At 34.9% G+C, this 16054-nt stretch overlaps 1 protein-coding gene and 1 long non-coding RNA gene across 2 annotated transcripts; both read left to right on the top strand.

The window, feature by feature from the left end:
- Positions 1 to 3310: 3310 nt before the first annotated feature.
- Positions 3311 to 7736, top strand: NFD1 (Ribosomal protein L21). The gene is made up of 5 exons (XM_047321076.2): positions 3311 to 3786; positions 4251 to 4331; positions 4736 to 4837; positions 7104 to 7178; positions 7269 to 7736. The coding sequence occupies exons 1-5, from the start codon at positions 3385 to 3387 to the stop codon at positions 7386 to 7388; spliced, it is 780 nt and encodes a 259-aa protein (XP_047177032.1). The 5' UTR covers positions 3311 to 3384; the 3' UTR covers positions 7389 to 7736.
- A 4703-nt stretch (positions 7737 to 12439) lies between these two features.
- LOC148205710 (uncharacterized) lies at positions 12440 to 15246 on the top strand. Its single transcript, XR_015785619.1, has 3 exons — positions 12440 to 12850; positions 12954 to 13044; positions 14898 to 15246. It is a non-coding gene; the product is annotated as an uncharacterized LOC148205710 (long non-coding RNA).
- Positions 15247 to 16054: the final 808 nt, after the last annotated feature.

Raw genomic sequence — 16054 nt, forward strand, 5'->3', positions numbered from 1 at the left:
CGCGTGGGTCTCGAAACCCGTAGTCGTGACCATTTGCTTTGTGCGCAAACCATTGAGGTGAGGAAAGTGGTTGTGGCGAGATAGGAATCACAAAATTATACCAAGAAAAACATTGACCTCAGCTACGCTATTGAAATTACACCTTTAACGAACCACCACGATCCCAATTTCAACACCACTTTTACCAGATTCTTCAACCCCAAATCGTGAATTCATTCTAACCTAAATCTCTTTTCTTTTAACCTCAGCTAAAACATTTACACATCATTAAATTTAATTTTAAAATATCAAAATTTACACGTTATTTAATCTCACAATGTCACGCAATGACAAGAACTGAACACGTCATTATGTTTTGTCCAGAGGACACCCATTACATTTTTTGCGCTGTAGGCAAAAATGATTAACTTAACCTATTTTTTCACAACTAAAGATTACTTCCAACTTTTTTTAAAATAAGATCGCTTTGAACATTTTACTCTTTCGAGAGACAAAAAAGTATTAAACATTAATAAATTTATCAGTAATTTATTCATTTAAAATCCTTCATTAAAATGATCGATAAAATGAGAATCATATTTTCTATCAAAATTAGATAAAATACATATGATAAATAATTAGAAATGGTACTCACAAATTAGAAATGATACTCCCAAAAAAAAGAAAAGAAGGAGGAAGACGAGGAACACAAATATTATTATGAAATTTTATGTATTAAAATATCTAGAAAATGTGTCACATATAAGAAAATTGAAATGACAGATGAATATTATATTATTAAAGTATCAAATTTATAAATAAATAAAAAAGTTAATTATTCAAACTTCATTTAAAAAATACCATATTTCTAGAAACACTTTCCTCTATCTTTTTATACTTTTCTCTAAAATTATGAAAACTATTGTACTGTCCTCATTCGGTGGGTTCTGTTGTCAATATCACGTGCTATTTTTCCTGCCATGCGTAAATTATGTGATACGGACTTATGATTTAGAAATTTTATACTCAAATATGTTCTTTCTTTACTCTTTTTTTTTTCCTTAATTCAAATCATTTCACTCTCTTGTTTAATTTTCTTCCTTTCTTTCATTTTGCATTTTCTCACTTTCTATCATGCAATCCCTAAAAAGATTATAAGTTATGAGATACAAGATTAATAACTCTCTTCACTTCTTATACATTTCAGGATTATCAAATCTTAATGTTAGTACAAGAAAATTCCAATTTAAATAGGTGTTTATATTTATATAGTAAATCAATGAATTTAAATAACTCTTAATTGTGAATTTCGTCTTATTGAAGATATAAGATGCAAAATATGACTTATTGTTTAGAATCTTGTTATTTTTTAATTGGTCGTAAGAACTACTTTCGTTTCTTACTCACTTATATTTTTCACGTTTAATATAGAGAAAATTGAAATTTAAATATATAAAATATTATTTTTATTAATTTAAAATAAAAATGTATCTAATTTGAGTGTCAGAGAGCCTTTTGCAGGTACCTCACCCTCTACTGGTGAAGGAGAATGAACGGTGCCAATCTGAGGAGCTCGAGCGATCAATCGAAAGACGAGCGTGCGGCCTACATTGCAAGAGCATGAGCAACCAATCGAAGGACGAGCGTTCAGTCTATATTGCAGGAAAGCGAGCATTCGGTCTATAGTGCAAGAGAGCGAGCATTTGGAGAGTGAGCGACAAAGTTATCCAGGAGCAGCAGTAAAGTCACGTGCCTTGATCCCACAAAAATATTTACCAAAACACTTTCTTTACATTAAACATCCCAAAACGATCATCCAAATATAAACTTCCACTTAGATACTTTTATCATCATTGATCAATACATAACTCGATTAAATAATATGACACAATATAAATAACATGACACAAATATTCATACAAAAAATAATATAAAAATAACAAAAAGTTATTTTTAATAGATAATTTTTTTATGATGAAAATTTTCAAATGTCCCTCAATTTCATTCTCGTTCCAAATTGTTTCTCTTACACATAGTAAAGTAGCCTTTTATTATTTGTTTAGAAAATACAAAATCCACTTTAATCAGTAAATGATAATTTCATTCGACTCAAGACAATTGTTTTAATGCGTATAGTAACATATTATATATATAATCTTGAGTTAAAAAAGTAAATTATAAGAGTTGTTGAAAACTTGTTTGACATGGGTTAATTATATAACTAAACCTGTCTTCCGTCTAGTAACATATTTTTGTAAGCTAATTGTTTCGGTAGGATCTGGTGTGACCCTACTAAAACACTCCTAATTGTGTTGAAGACTGGGTGAGCGTTGATGACCAGACAGACGTTGAAAACTGGACGGACTACGTAAATACTTCAGGCGCTCCAAGCTGTGGAAGACCGGACGGTTACCGGCTTTTTGAGGACCGAACAAACTCTCTCCTCTTCTTCGTATCCCAGTTGTTCGTTCTCCCTCCTCCTTCGGTCAGACGAGTACCTGTCAAAGACACTCTGACGCTCAAGTTAGTAATATAATCGAGCAGTAAGTAATGCATGTATATATTGCATCGTATTCAACTTGTCCTGAAATCATACCTGGGACTTTTATTTATATCAGTTGTAATGGACTTTTACCTTTTGTGGGCCTGATGATGGCCCAATCATACCTTAATTTTCATTAGGGGCTTTAATGAGCGATTACTGTTTATAATCTAACCAAGTGGTCGGCCTAGTGGTTGGTTGGCCAGGACGGTCGGTCAAGAGGTTGACTTGGATGGGCGGTCTTGGGAAGACCGTTCGATCGTTATATGGTCGATCCTAGGACGACCTTAGGAGAGTCAGCCTTGGGAGAGCCGGTGTTGGGGGAGCCGCTCGATCTGGGTTGGCCGCCCGGTCGAAGGACCGTACAACTAACCAAGTGGCCGACTTAGTGGTTGGTCGGCCAGGACGGTCGGTCAGGTGGTTGACCTGGATGGGCGGTCTCGGTCTTGGACGGCCTTAGGAGAGTCGGCCTTGCGGGAGCCGGTGTTGGGGGAGCCGCTCGGTCTGGGTTAGCCGCCCAATCAGAGGACCGTATAGTACATAAGCCTCCCAAGCCCAAACATGAATTTATTATGCGAAGGGGTTATCTTTATGGCCTTCCTGCTATGGAAGGGATATTCTGTTGGCCTTTTTCCTGTCTTCGTCGTTCATAAGAGTGTTATCTCTAATTGGATGAAATAAACCAATAAAGATAAAATCACATTTTAAAAGTCATGGGGTGTAGGTAGTAATTATGGGATGGAGAAATAGAAAACCTCTGTAGGATCACTTTAGTTTAGCAGGCCCATCTGTGTGCAGGTGGTAGTGATTCCTCTGTGAGATCAAAACAAAACCTAGTTTCTGACACTACAACACCAGCAACCATGGCGAGTAGGAGGTGTCTGCGAACTTTAACAAAAACGACACCGTTTCTCTTCAGAAACCTATCTTCGCTCCGCTCTCTCACTCTGCCCCCATTTCACCTCGCCAAAGCTTCTTCACCCGTTTCCACCACACCCGCCTCTGCTTTTGCACAATGGCCTCAGCTACGCTATTTCTCTTCCGACAAACAAGACGATCACAGCGACGAAGAGGATTATAGTGAAGAAGAAGATTATGAAGATGATGATGACGACGACGATGTCCCTGTGTCAAGTCGGAAAAAGGTTTACACGGCGGAGGAGAAGGAGGCGGAAGCCGAGTCTATCGGCTACAGAGTGATTGGTCCCCTTTCAAAGGACAATGACGTTTTTAAGCCCTACGAACCTGTTTTCGCTGTTGTTCAGGTTCATCTTTTCAAACATTCTGCCATTGCACTATTTCAGAGCTTGTTCGATTCGATTACAGTTTCCAATATTAGTTTTTAGTTTTATAAATAAACTCGTTTGATTGGCTTCAGTGCACATTGTTCAAAATTGCTCAAATTTTTAAGTTTTATTTAGACTCTTTCTTTGGGCCTAGCCATGCCATTAAATTTAAAGCATTTCAAAGAAGTTTTAATTAAACAATATTACTGATACAGACACCCATGTTCAAGTTACTGTTCACTGGCTTCAATTATCTCACTCGTTACTTGATCAGTAACTCTGCATTTGAATAAATGCTACCGAAGTTGCAATTGGGATACAAAGACACTACTGTGTTGCAGATTCCCGACGTCATTTTCGACTTTCTTTCGTCCTCGTAAGCAACTATGTTTGAGAAACAAGGAAAGGAAGTGGTGATTGTTTGTGTATTTTTATTCGTTCAGGTTGGATCGCACCAGTTTAAAGTAAGTAATGGAGACAGCATTTTCACCGAAAGGCTGAAGTTTTGTGAAGTGAATGACAGGGTGAGTTCTCTTTTGCTAGAAATTCCTGACTCTAGTTTGTGTGTTGTGATGATTTGGCTTTAGGTAGACGGTTCTTTGGAAAAATGGTATACGTTTTGGGTGCTTGTGGTTCCGCTATCGAAAACATCATTGTTCAAGTAGTTGTTTTTTAAGCCCTACCTAGTATGAAACGGTTTGCGTTATTATTGTTATGTGCAGCTGCTTCTTACCATTTTGATAGTTTACAAACTGCATTGTTTGCGTTGTCGTTTGTGTGATTGCAATATGTTTGTGTAAATGTGTCAACATGCTTATCAAGTAATTATCAACGACTTATTTTCTCTGTACTAATTATTTGCTGTTTTTTGTTATGGACTCTGTCATGCCAGTTGTTTGATATTCCATTTCATTATTGTCCATTGCAGTTGATTTTGAACAAAGTTCTACTGCTTGGCTCTGCTAGTCAGACAGTTATTGGCAGACCAATAGTACCAGATGCAGCTGTTCATGCTGTTGTTGAGGAGCATGTGAGTGTAGACATTTCATTTCAATTATGCGAATCAGGTTTTTCATGATGGGAGTAGGAATGTAATAGGGTTGGATGGAATACTCTGCCCTTTCAGTCGTTACTTGCACCAACATTGCATTCACCATCTTTCTAGTAATACATATGCATTCATAATGATGATTATAATTGTGAATTTTGTGTGGCTAATTAACATGATTTCCCATGTTCGATAAATCAAATATTGTCCTTATGTTTTGTAAAGAGGGTTGTTAAACTCCTAGTTACTTAGGAAGTCAAACAAAACCTATTTCCCCCCTCTTAAATGTAGAAAAGTGGTCAACCAGGGAATCAATCCTAGGAAATGACTAAAAGTGTGGTGAACCAGTGTATCATCTGAACTTGTGTCTTAACAGTGAGGGAAAACATATATCTATCTGAAAGCAAAAGTAAAAGCTACTCTAATGCATGGAAGTGGTATATAAACATGTGAGATGTATGTATATATGATAATCAACCTAAAATGAATCAAAACGGTGGCTAAAATGATGTAAAACAGCAAATAACGAAGGTGTTTGATAAAATGCAACAATGAAACTAGACATGTATTTTACAGTGAAACGTATTCCCATAGCTATCTAAGACTAAGACAACATGAAAATGGATTTAAAATTGATTGGAGACATCAAAATAGTAAAATATGAATTGAAGAGAAAACAGAGGAACAGAGAACGGGTATTTGACTGATGTAGTGCAGGTGTGTTTCGTATAAGTGATTGAGTGGTATGGAAGTGAAATTAAGTGTGCGAATGAATGTTCTATGAAGTAAATTGAAGATAAGAAACGAAAATTGAGCAAAGCATCGTCAGGAAATCTAAATTCTGAAATTAAACTAACCTAGGTTAACGAACATAATGAGATTAACAAGAAAAACCTAATCTAATTCTCAACCAAACAAGGTTCAAGTCTCCTCCTCCAAAACCATTTATCATAATGCCATTTGGATCCTTCACACCCATCCACTCCATGGGTGGCAGCAGTGCAAAGGGAGAAACATGGTTCTGGTTTTGAATGGAAGAAGGTGTTGCTTTGACTATATGGAGAGAGGGGAGAAGTTGAGTAAATAGTAGATGGCAGGAGAGTATATACCTCAGTGCATGATCAAAACTCTTTCACATATTGAGCAGTGACTTTTGGTAATAAACACACATTGAATGATGTTCAAAAGTTCATTCTGACAGTTTCAAAAATAAAGGTCAAATTCTTGGGCAAAGGGCAGAACAGTTTCCTGAACTCGTAGTGTTCTATTTTAATTCTTATATTTGTGAACATTGAGGCTACAGACATGGAAAGACAAACTTATAAAAGAGAAAAACAGAAAAACCAAGGTTCCTGAGAAATGTTTCGTAATAGGATTGAGTCTTGGACTGAAGAATCTGACCATGGAGACGAAATAGCTAGCTATTGGAATGCTTGCAAAACAATTTATTGGAAATGCATACATTAGTCTGAAAATAGAAAATAAAGTACCCAAACAAATTTTCTAAATTTTGGAAGAATGATAATGAAAACTATTTTTCGGAAACTAAAAATGAATAATGAAAATGGAAATAATTTTCTCTAAGGAAATGGATCTTTTTATAAGCTTTTCTGTCTTCATTATTATTTTTATCCAAAACTGAAAGTATAAAAGTTGATTTCCATTTTGGTGGGCTTGTTGAAGATTGAATTGAAATGGAAGTATGGAATTGCTAGATTTTCTAGCGATTTAGCTTTTGAAGTTGTTGAACAAGTTTTCTAAATATTGGAAGAATGATAATGAAAACTGTTTTTCAGAAAATAAAAATGGATAATGAAAATGGAAATAATTTTCTCTAAGCAAATGAGTCTTTTTATGAGCTTTTCTGTCTTGATTTTTTATTTTCCAAAACTGAAAAGTATAAAAGTTGGTCTTGTTGAGGATTGAATTGAAATGGAAGTATGGGACTGTTATTGATCAGTGTCAAATATCTCCTAGTGATTTGTCTTTTAAAGTGGTCGAACCATGTTTGCTCGTTATGGATTCCTTTTATCATGATCTATGTGTGCTCCCCACTTTCCTGCAAGATCCCCCTGCCACTGTTCCTCTGTTAACTGCAAAAGTGCATTTTAGTTGTGCTGTTTCTAGTAGCTTTTTGATTCTATTGTGATGCAACAATGACATATTTCTTGGTTTTTCTAACCAATGTATTGTTGTTTTTCTTTCTATATATACACTTGCATTTGTGCTCACTTTTCCTTTGTAACAGGCACTAGATGCAAAGGTGATTATTTTCAAGAAAAAGAGAAGAAAGAATTACAGAAGAACCAAAGGGCATCGACAGGTGTGTTGGACGTCAATTACCTAATCACGTGCTGTTTTCATGTAATACTATTTCTACTGATTCTACTTGATGAATGGTTATCATCTTCAGGAGTTGACAAAGTTAAGGATAACAGATATTCAGGGAATTGAGAAACCTCAAGTTGGATTGACTGAAAAGCCTTCAAAACCTGCCAAGAAAGAACAGAAAAAGGTAGCAGTTTCTGCTTAAAAGGGATGTACTATCCCCGCATAGCTGTTGACATTAATTGCTGCTCTCTCTGTGTCAGTAAGTTTTGATAATTGGATGGCATTTAGGGAGCATGAGTATTGCTGATAAGCTCCATTTGCATCTGCAAATTCTTGTTAGGCAGAAATAGTCAACCATCCACTTGGTAGTCAGGTTTTGTAGGATTTTACACAATTTTTCTTTTCCCTTTTGTAATGCTATAACTAGCGATTGGATGTTTGAAATCAATTCTTAAACTGGTTTCGAGGTCTCATTCAATAACGACTCCTGTATTTTAATGTTAGATAAAAACATGATATTGTGGAATGCATTTTACTAATTTCTGACTGAGATGTTAAAGAAAAGAAGATTACACCATCTATTTGAGTTTTACGTTTTCAACATGACGATTGAATATATCCACTGACTGCATTATGATTGCAAATTAAAAACAGGGAACGTGGTTGGCCTTGGACTTGATGAGGAAAATACACTAACAATAACGCTGATGAGGAAAAACCAAACTGAGTGAAAACTGCGTAAAAGAGGTTATAATATTTAATAACAATTAGGGATGGCATCACTTGGGCTTCTTCACTTTCCCATTCGAGTGATTGTCCTGCAATTCGAACATTTCTTCCTACACCTCTAAGCGGACTTTTTTTGTCCTCATCAAATGAAAAAAAAGAAAAATAAGCCGTGACTACTACTTACCATACAAAATTTAATTATTAGCCAATATATTTATTGAACACCTGCATCCCCTTTATTTGTTCTCTGCTTCATTCTTCTTGTGGTTCGTGGTTCCTTTGTGCTCTACAATTGGTAGTCCTTGTTGCTGGAGTTTTGTTGATGGTCGCTTGGTGGTGGAGCTCCTGTGCCTCAGTTCATCTTCTTCACAAATAAGTTGGTTTTGTTTTTGTTTCGTTGTATTTGGTTGGTTTTGCTTTTGTTTCGTTGTATTTGGTTAGTTTGGCTTTTGTTTCGTTGTATTTGGAAGTTTTAGAAAATGAATCAGACATTGAAAGTTGATTTATAAGATCAATAGATTTTGAAATCCATTGACCAAATTTTGAAATTTAATTAGAAACATTGTCAAATATAACTGGATTTCAAAATCTAGTTACTGGAGAAATTCTGTTTAGAAAGTTATTAGATTTCGAAAGTCAGTTAAGGGTTCACGAGATTTTGAAATTTGGTAAAACATGTAAGATGAGACACTGAAAGATGTGGACACATTCCGATATGAGCATATGGTTTACCATATGCTTATGAATTAGCACGATATGGATCTGTCCCGTTCTTCTCAATTAGCATGATATGATATTGGGATGATTCCTCTAGTTGAAATTCATACCATTATGACCAAATTGAACTTTTCAAATGTTGTATAAAATGAATTGCAACTAGAGTTATGCATTCAACGTGAACTTGATGTGATACAAGAACATGTAAAAAAGATTGACATTGGAGAAAAAGTAAAAATCAAGCAGAAGTTGCTTGAAATTGTTTGTCTTTCAATCACATTTGTGGTACCTTCATTACATAAAGTTAAAACAAAGGGTGCATATAAGAGTAAACTTCAGCAAATTGAAAGGTCTACAAAGTGTGACCCCTCATATTTTGAACACGTAGAGGCCTTGCATTCCATGAATGAATCTTCATCATGGAAAACAAAAGTGCAATCTAAGGCTAAATCTGTGCAACAAAGGAAAGTACCGATGTTAGATCAGTTTCATCTCATTTGTCACCCTTATATTATCAATGTTGTTAATGTCGTAGATGATGGTAATTGTAGTTATAGATGCATTGCTACTTCGTTGGGACTAGGTGAAGAGTCATGGTTCCTTATTTGACATGACTTGTTTAAAGAACTTAGTCTATGACATGATGAATATGCAAGACTTTTAGGAGGCTATGATCAACGGGAAGAACTAAGGAAGTCTTTGCTAGTTAACTCACAATCAGCGGTATGTGTTGCTATAGTAGAGACTTTACTTATTATGTCTTTCCTTTTTGTTTCATAACAATTTCTTTCATTACTTACATGCTCATATGGACAAGTGGGTGATTATACCGGACATTTACTAGGTATTGTGAATCGATAAATGTCATCTTAGTTTGTCTCACATATGCTCAAAATTATATGATCTTCCCACTATGTAGTACACCGCCTTTTGATATCAGACAACATCGATTAATATGTATTGAACACGTTAATGAATGTCATTTCATGTAAGTAAAGTTATTATTCTTTTGTTCCATTGTAAAAAAGTTTCATTTATTATTTTTTACTTTTCAGGTTCACTTACAAGAAGGTTGTTTTTTACCTATGGTGAATATCATATCCTCAACCCATTGTTATCCCGAGGTGTGGGCGTGATCATCTTTTTATATAAGTAGGATGCAACCACTTATCGAGTTTATGGACATTACAATCAGTTATGTAGACTTGGTTGAATCCTGATATTTGTGTAACATTAACAAATGTATAGATGAACATTCACTATAATTATTGTTAATTCATTCCAAAGCGTAAAACTCTCATGCATATAAAAACTCACATCCTCTCCATTATTATAGTAAGGATGTAAAATTGGACAAAATTGTTTAATTATATAAATAAAAAAGGTTTTATCAATCCAAATATTAATAAAAAGTCTTAATCAATGAAATACATAGTACAAGAGGTTGCTATCCAGATAATGATGAATACCTGTAACGTACATGTCTACCTCCTCTACTATTGGATGGATGTTCTTCAACCGACGCACGAGCTATCTGTAAGACCTCATTAGTACGATCCCAAACTATAGTACCCTTGCTGACATCACGACAAGAAATCATCGTTTGTAAGATTATGATAACGCGCCTCAGATCCCTACATTGACGATCACAAAAAAATTAATTAACATTCCTAAATAGACTTTAACGCATAACTGTTACATACCAACAAACCAGTTTCTAACGGTGATCTACAACGAATTGACACGTCATCTAGAATATATCGTCGAAGTAAAGGTGCATGACTCGGTCGGTCATCGTCGGCACTAGGAATTACATAGGGATGAAATACCCTTTTAAACTATTGGAGGTACCCTTGAACACAAGCAGACACCAACATGTGGTTCACAAAGTGCAACCAAGAATCATCAATGGTGGTTATGTCAGCCTTTGGAACAACATTTCATGACTGCGAGATTGGTTGCTCATACCCAAATTGTCCTAACACTTATTCAGGGAGATGTCAATGAACCATTTGACCAACTCTAATCTAGCAAAAAAACATAATAATCGTCAAAAGTGGACAACTAGCCTAATGTGACTCATATGGACACCAAATGACCCTATCATTTGTCAGTCCATCCAAAGAGTGCCCTAGCCTTAAGTAGACTTGAAACCTACTTCCTTGTCACCAAGTGTGCGATACAAGTCTGTCTTCATCATAAGTCAGCAACAAATGCCTCCTTCCCATCCCAAGGAAGTGCTCATAAATCTAATTCTACAAAAAAATTAATTAAAGCTTGGTAAACAATGAAAATATAAAGTAAATCAAAGTGCGAGATATTTGTATACATGTAAGGGTTAGATATCCAGCCATTTGCTTTATCTTAGCAAAACTAACATCTTTGAGTTGTTCATACAAGTGGAGCCAACGCAACAACTCCTTAGACATATCCGCCACATGCATGCAAGTCTCTAACAAACATAAAGTAGGATACACAGACCAAGGTAGCCCTCTTATTCATGAAAATCGTGCATCCAACTAAATGCAATAAGTATGTTCGTGTTGCACACTCCCACTATTGTTGCTCACAACACTCGTTATAAACATCTTTCACGCGGTCCATGCTCAAAAACTCTATTATAAATAAATGTAGCAATGTGACACATCATCTAGTATGATAGTCATCTCACCTTCCGAAATATAAAAACTATCTGTCCCAAAATGCCAATGGCAATATTAAACCTTTGTCGACGTAATGGTAAAAAAATCACATAAGGCATCAAATCAGAATAATAATTTGTTTTTTGTGTAGTTTTAATTTAATTTTGGAGCTTTTAGCGTAAATCATCACTTTCCGTCGTTGGAAACAAACACATGGTAAAAGTTAGTTGTTTGGTTTTTTTTATTTTTATTGATGAGTAATGAAGTTGCAAAGCACTTCGGGTTCCACTATGGTTTCTGATTATGATTATTTTAATAAACTTTATGTTGCAGCAGCTGCTCCACTTCTGGCCACTGTCTGCTATATAAAATTCTTTGAAAAGATCTAAGAGTGGACTGTTATTTGATTTACTGGTATAGTTAGTTGTGGTTACAAAGAACTTGCTGTTCATGTGACCATTATTTTTGTTTTCACACTGCACCATTTGTAGATATCTTTCCCTCTTAAAAAATTTCATGCTCTTGGATTAGACTTGTGTCACTCAACCTTGTCCAAAATCTATATAAAGCAAACATGGGTCACCATCACAAACTAAGATTTCATATCACATATTGAAATCTCATATAGACATATATTATATATTATAAATTCACAGTAACTATGTTATTTTTCACTTTCTATTTTTTTAAATTATACGTGATTTTTAATTTCTTAAAATTTAAATTAAGTGTCATTTTCTATTTTTAATTTTAAACTAACTTTAATCTTAAATTAAAAATATTTAAGAAAAATATAAATTTTAATAAAATCATCATTATAACAATTATACAAAAATTAAATTTGGGTTAAATTTAAAGAAGAACTAAATTATTCAAATTTTCAAATAATTGAAACTAAAATTAAAAAAATAAAAATATAAAAACCAAATAAATATAAAACATTGACTTTGATGATGCTGATCTTTTATTGTAAATAATTTTTTTAGAATTCAAAAAATTTAAAAAGTTAGAAAGTTAAAAATACTGACATGACAAATACAGTTCACTTTCCATTAATTAAATGCCTTTAAAAATAATAACTAAATTAAATAAAATTAATGAAAATTGAAATGAATTTGAAAAAAAAAAGAGGAAGCAAATTAGTATTTAAGACCTTTGGTAATTGTGAGAATCTGATAAAATTAATACACTTAAATCCATTCTCTGATCACTGTTTTAATACACCTGCCACGTCAAAATTCCACTAAATCCTCTCTGCATGCACTGAATGCCATATGTCAATTTGGAAGCTTCTAAAATCAGTATTTGGAAACCAGGTGGCAGTGAATAACTGCTCAACCGTTTGACGAAGGAGAGAAAGTGATTTCTCTGAAAAACACTTCTCTTTCTTGCATGCAATCACCTTCTTCCTCTAGAATTCTGATCTTCCATCTTCTCTGAAATTGTCTCTACACTCTTTCATCTCCTCTCTAAAACAACTCACTATCAATCCATCTGATCTCATTTCAGACACCACAGAATCATTCCCTGCACAGTGAGCATCATTTTGATCCGAACAGAATTGAGAACCGAACTGGTAAGTTCTCATTCTGCATAATTGTTCATTTAGTTCATGCGGACCAAAATTCTGGTTGCATGCATGATTAGAAATCTGATCTGTTATAATTTTGGTGTATTAGATTTAGTGGAAAGTGGTTGAGAGAATTTCTGGATAGAAGCCGTGAGAGAACAAGTGAAACTCTAGCATTTTGAAGTGCACTGTCATATCAGGTAAGGGAAGCTTTAGGGATTTAATTTAATACTGGTTTGATTGTATGAAAGCAATGTAATGTGCTGGAATGTCTGAACTGCATGACAGAATCTATGTTTGAGTGTGCATAAATGAGTATGGTAGTACTGGATGTTTGAATTGTATGATATGTATGAAGTTTGGAGTATGCATGTACGAGTATGTTGTACTGGTGGTATATGACTGTAAATGCTTTGAACTGTATGTTTATGATGTTACTGGTTGAACTGTATGCAGAGAATGAGATGTGTGATTTTGAACAGGATTGAATTTCTGTATGGTTGGAATGAAAATGATTCGAATGTATGTTGATGATGATATCTGTGAACTGGAAAATGGAAGATTTTGTATGAGATGAGATTATAAAATGAATTCTGTAATGTCTAAGATTTATGGTGGAAATAAATTATAAGTTAGGAAAAACTGTGGAATTATCGGGTTGAAAAATCTGGAATTTTCATCTTCTCTGATTGATCAGGTGCGCTCGTTATCGAACGGTCTTATACCGTTCGGTTTCCTTGGAACATCACTTAGAATAAGGATTCTTTCATTTGGAAAGGACCCTGATCTGGAACGAGCGTTATTAGTTGTCAAGAGTTAGGCGTGAGCGTTCGGCTTAGCCTAGCGTGTCCAAAAATTTAAAATAAAGTGAAGTATAGTTAGGACGCTCGGTTTTGTTTACCAGCGTTCGTCCTAAGCAACACTTAGTATTATACTGAGCGTTCGTCCAAATGAACACTCAATCTTAGATTGAGCGTTCGTCCGGGTTAGCGTTCGGTCTGATACCGAACGTTCATTCAAATGCGCATTCGTTCCCAGGCGCGTTCGTTCTATTTGGTGCTCGGTCATTAACCTGGCGTTCGTCCTGAGCAGCGTTCGGTTTTGTAATTGAACGCTCGTCTTTTCTTGCTTCGAGAGCGAACACATATGGCGTTCGTCCAAATTGTTAATTAATGTTCGGTCTTTGACTGGCAGTACTCGTTCCGAATTTATCAAAGCTCTAATTATTTATTTGAATCCCGTTAAACTGTGATGGTCCTTTTCATTCAACCTCAAGTCTTTATACTTAGAATTTTTCATAAGTATTATTCGGATCTCTTAGACTCAAATTCAGCTAAATTATTCAATTGTCTCAATGACTGTGAATGAATACTGGTGCGTTTCTTTTGTTCAGAAACGTGATAGCAGCGTACTGTAATGCAATTATATTGGTCTAATAAATGAGAAACTTTGAGTTAAATTAAGAGAGTGGAACACAGAATGGAAATCTGAATATGATGATGGATAATAATGTGTGAATGATGGTGTGGATAGATTTTATTGGATTGTATATGAGCGTTCCAAGGAGGAACGTCTCCATGATGAAAATATGAGAAGTAGTGTAGTATGACCATGGATAAGCTACTGATGGCTGTTCATCCTGATATTCCGTGATTGCTCATCCTCAAGTAGAGGAGGGTAGTTCATGCGTGGGAATGGCAGGAGGCACTAGTCCTATATAGTACTTGGGCTGATAAGGGCTAACCTCGGGTGGCAGCTGTTGAGGGTATCCCAGTTACTACATCACCCGGGTGCAAGAACGCCTGTAGATACATGGATCATACAGTCCGGACAGTCTTTAGTTATGAGAGTTTGGATGAGCTACTGTATGCGTGAATATATATATATGTTTGATGTTGAATAAAATGTATGATTGATTGATTATGATTAAAAATGATGTTGATTGTATTGAATTAAATTACCTAAGCTTACCCTTGCAATTTCCTTGTGTTGTCTACTGTTTCTGTATGTCCGTCTTGTCAATGCAATGATCATCCGTTGTGGATGTGAGCAGATGGTGAGGCACCCCTTGAATCTATGCTGGAAGAAGAAAATTTGGAGGATGCCAACCTTGTGGAAGTTGAAGTTAAAGCTGAGCAGTAGAGGCTCGTCTCTGTAGTAGCCGTAGTCGGTTTTTCTGTGCTGTATTTTGACAGTTCTGTATATAGTTCTGCAGAATTGTAAATCTGAACTGGTTTCTGTATTTTGAGGAAGTTCCGAGTACTGTTATGTGCTGTATGTTCAGTTTTAAATTTCTGAACAGCTTCTGTAAATTACTGTGCGTGCTGTTTTATTTTTGGAGCAGCTGTTATTTATATTAAGACTGCACTGTATTTTCTATAAATGTGATTAGTTCTGATTAATGGTAATTACTATTTATTGGGATGTTACAGTAATTGTTAGTATGCTATTCTTCTCTTAAAAACATCTTAATTCTGTTAGTAATTATACTTTGACTAAAGATCCTCTTCAATGTTTAATGATTAAGTGTCTTCTTAATTCACAAGCCCAATTCAATTATTAGATATGGAAACTAGTTTTTACAGTAGTTGACGCAGACCTTTCCTTTGTTCTCAACCTTGCAATTTTAGTGCTACACATGGTTTTGTTGGCCATTGGACTGACCACCCTTAATATATTTCTTGTTTACCATTCCTGAAGTGCTCATGGAATCACAGATTCATTTTCACCACTCTGGTAATTAAGTATTATGGAAGGATGGCTCTAATGTTAATTCAGTAAACAGTTTGTCTTGAAAATGATCATTCAATCATAAACTAAAAGTATAAAGCTTTACAAGATTAATACATAAAAATTACTCTAATATTTTCCTCTGGTTAATTCAGAAAGTGAACAGGTTGAGGATAAGCATGATTTGGGAAGCACTTTTAGGTGATGTTTTCCTGCACAAGCATTGATATTGTCAATTCAAAGCGTGTGGAAGCACTTTTGTGACCTTTGATTATGCATTTCAGGTGTGCACTATCGGGAAATAGAATAATTCCATGTCACCTTCATCTGTCAATATTATGACTGTAGTTTAAGCAGCACATGAACAATAATAAATATATTACTTTTCGAATAATTTTATTCACTATAAAAAAGATAAAGTAAGTTGAATGATTTTATAATGGATATAGTATCATTTTCCAAGAGTGTCATCATCTAACA

Source organism: Vigna umbellata, chromosome 1 (genome assembly GCF_029865625.1).
Source record: "Vigna umbellata cultivar VRB3 chromosome 1, Vumbellata_1.0, whole genome shotgun sequence".
In the NCBI taxonomy this organism is placed as follows: Eukaryota; Viridiplantae; Streptophyta; class Magnoliopsida; order Fabales; family Fabaceae; genus Vigna; species Vigna umbellata.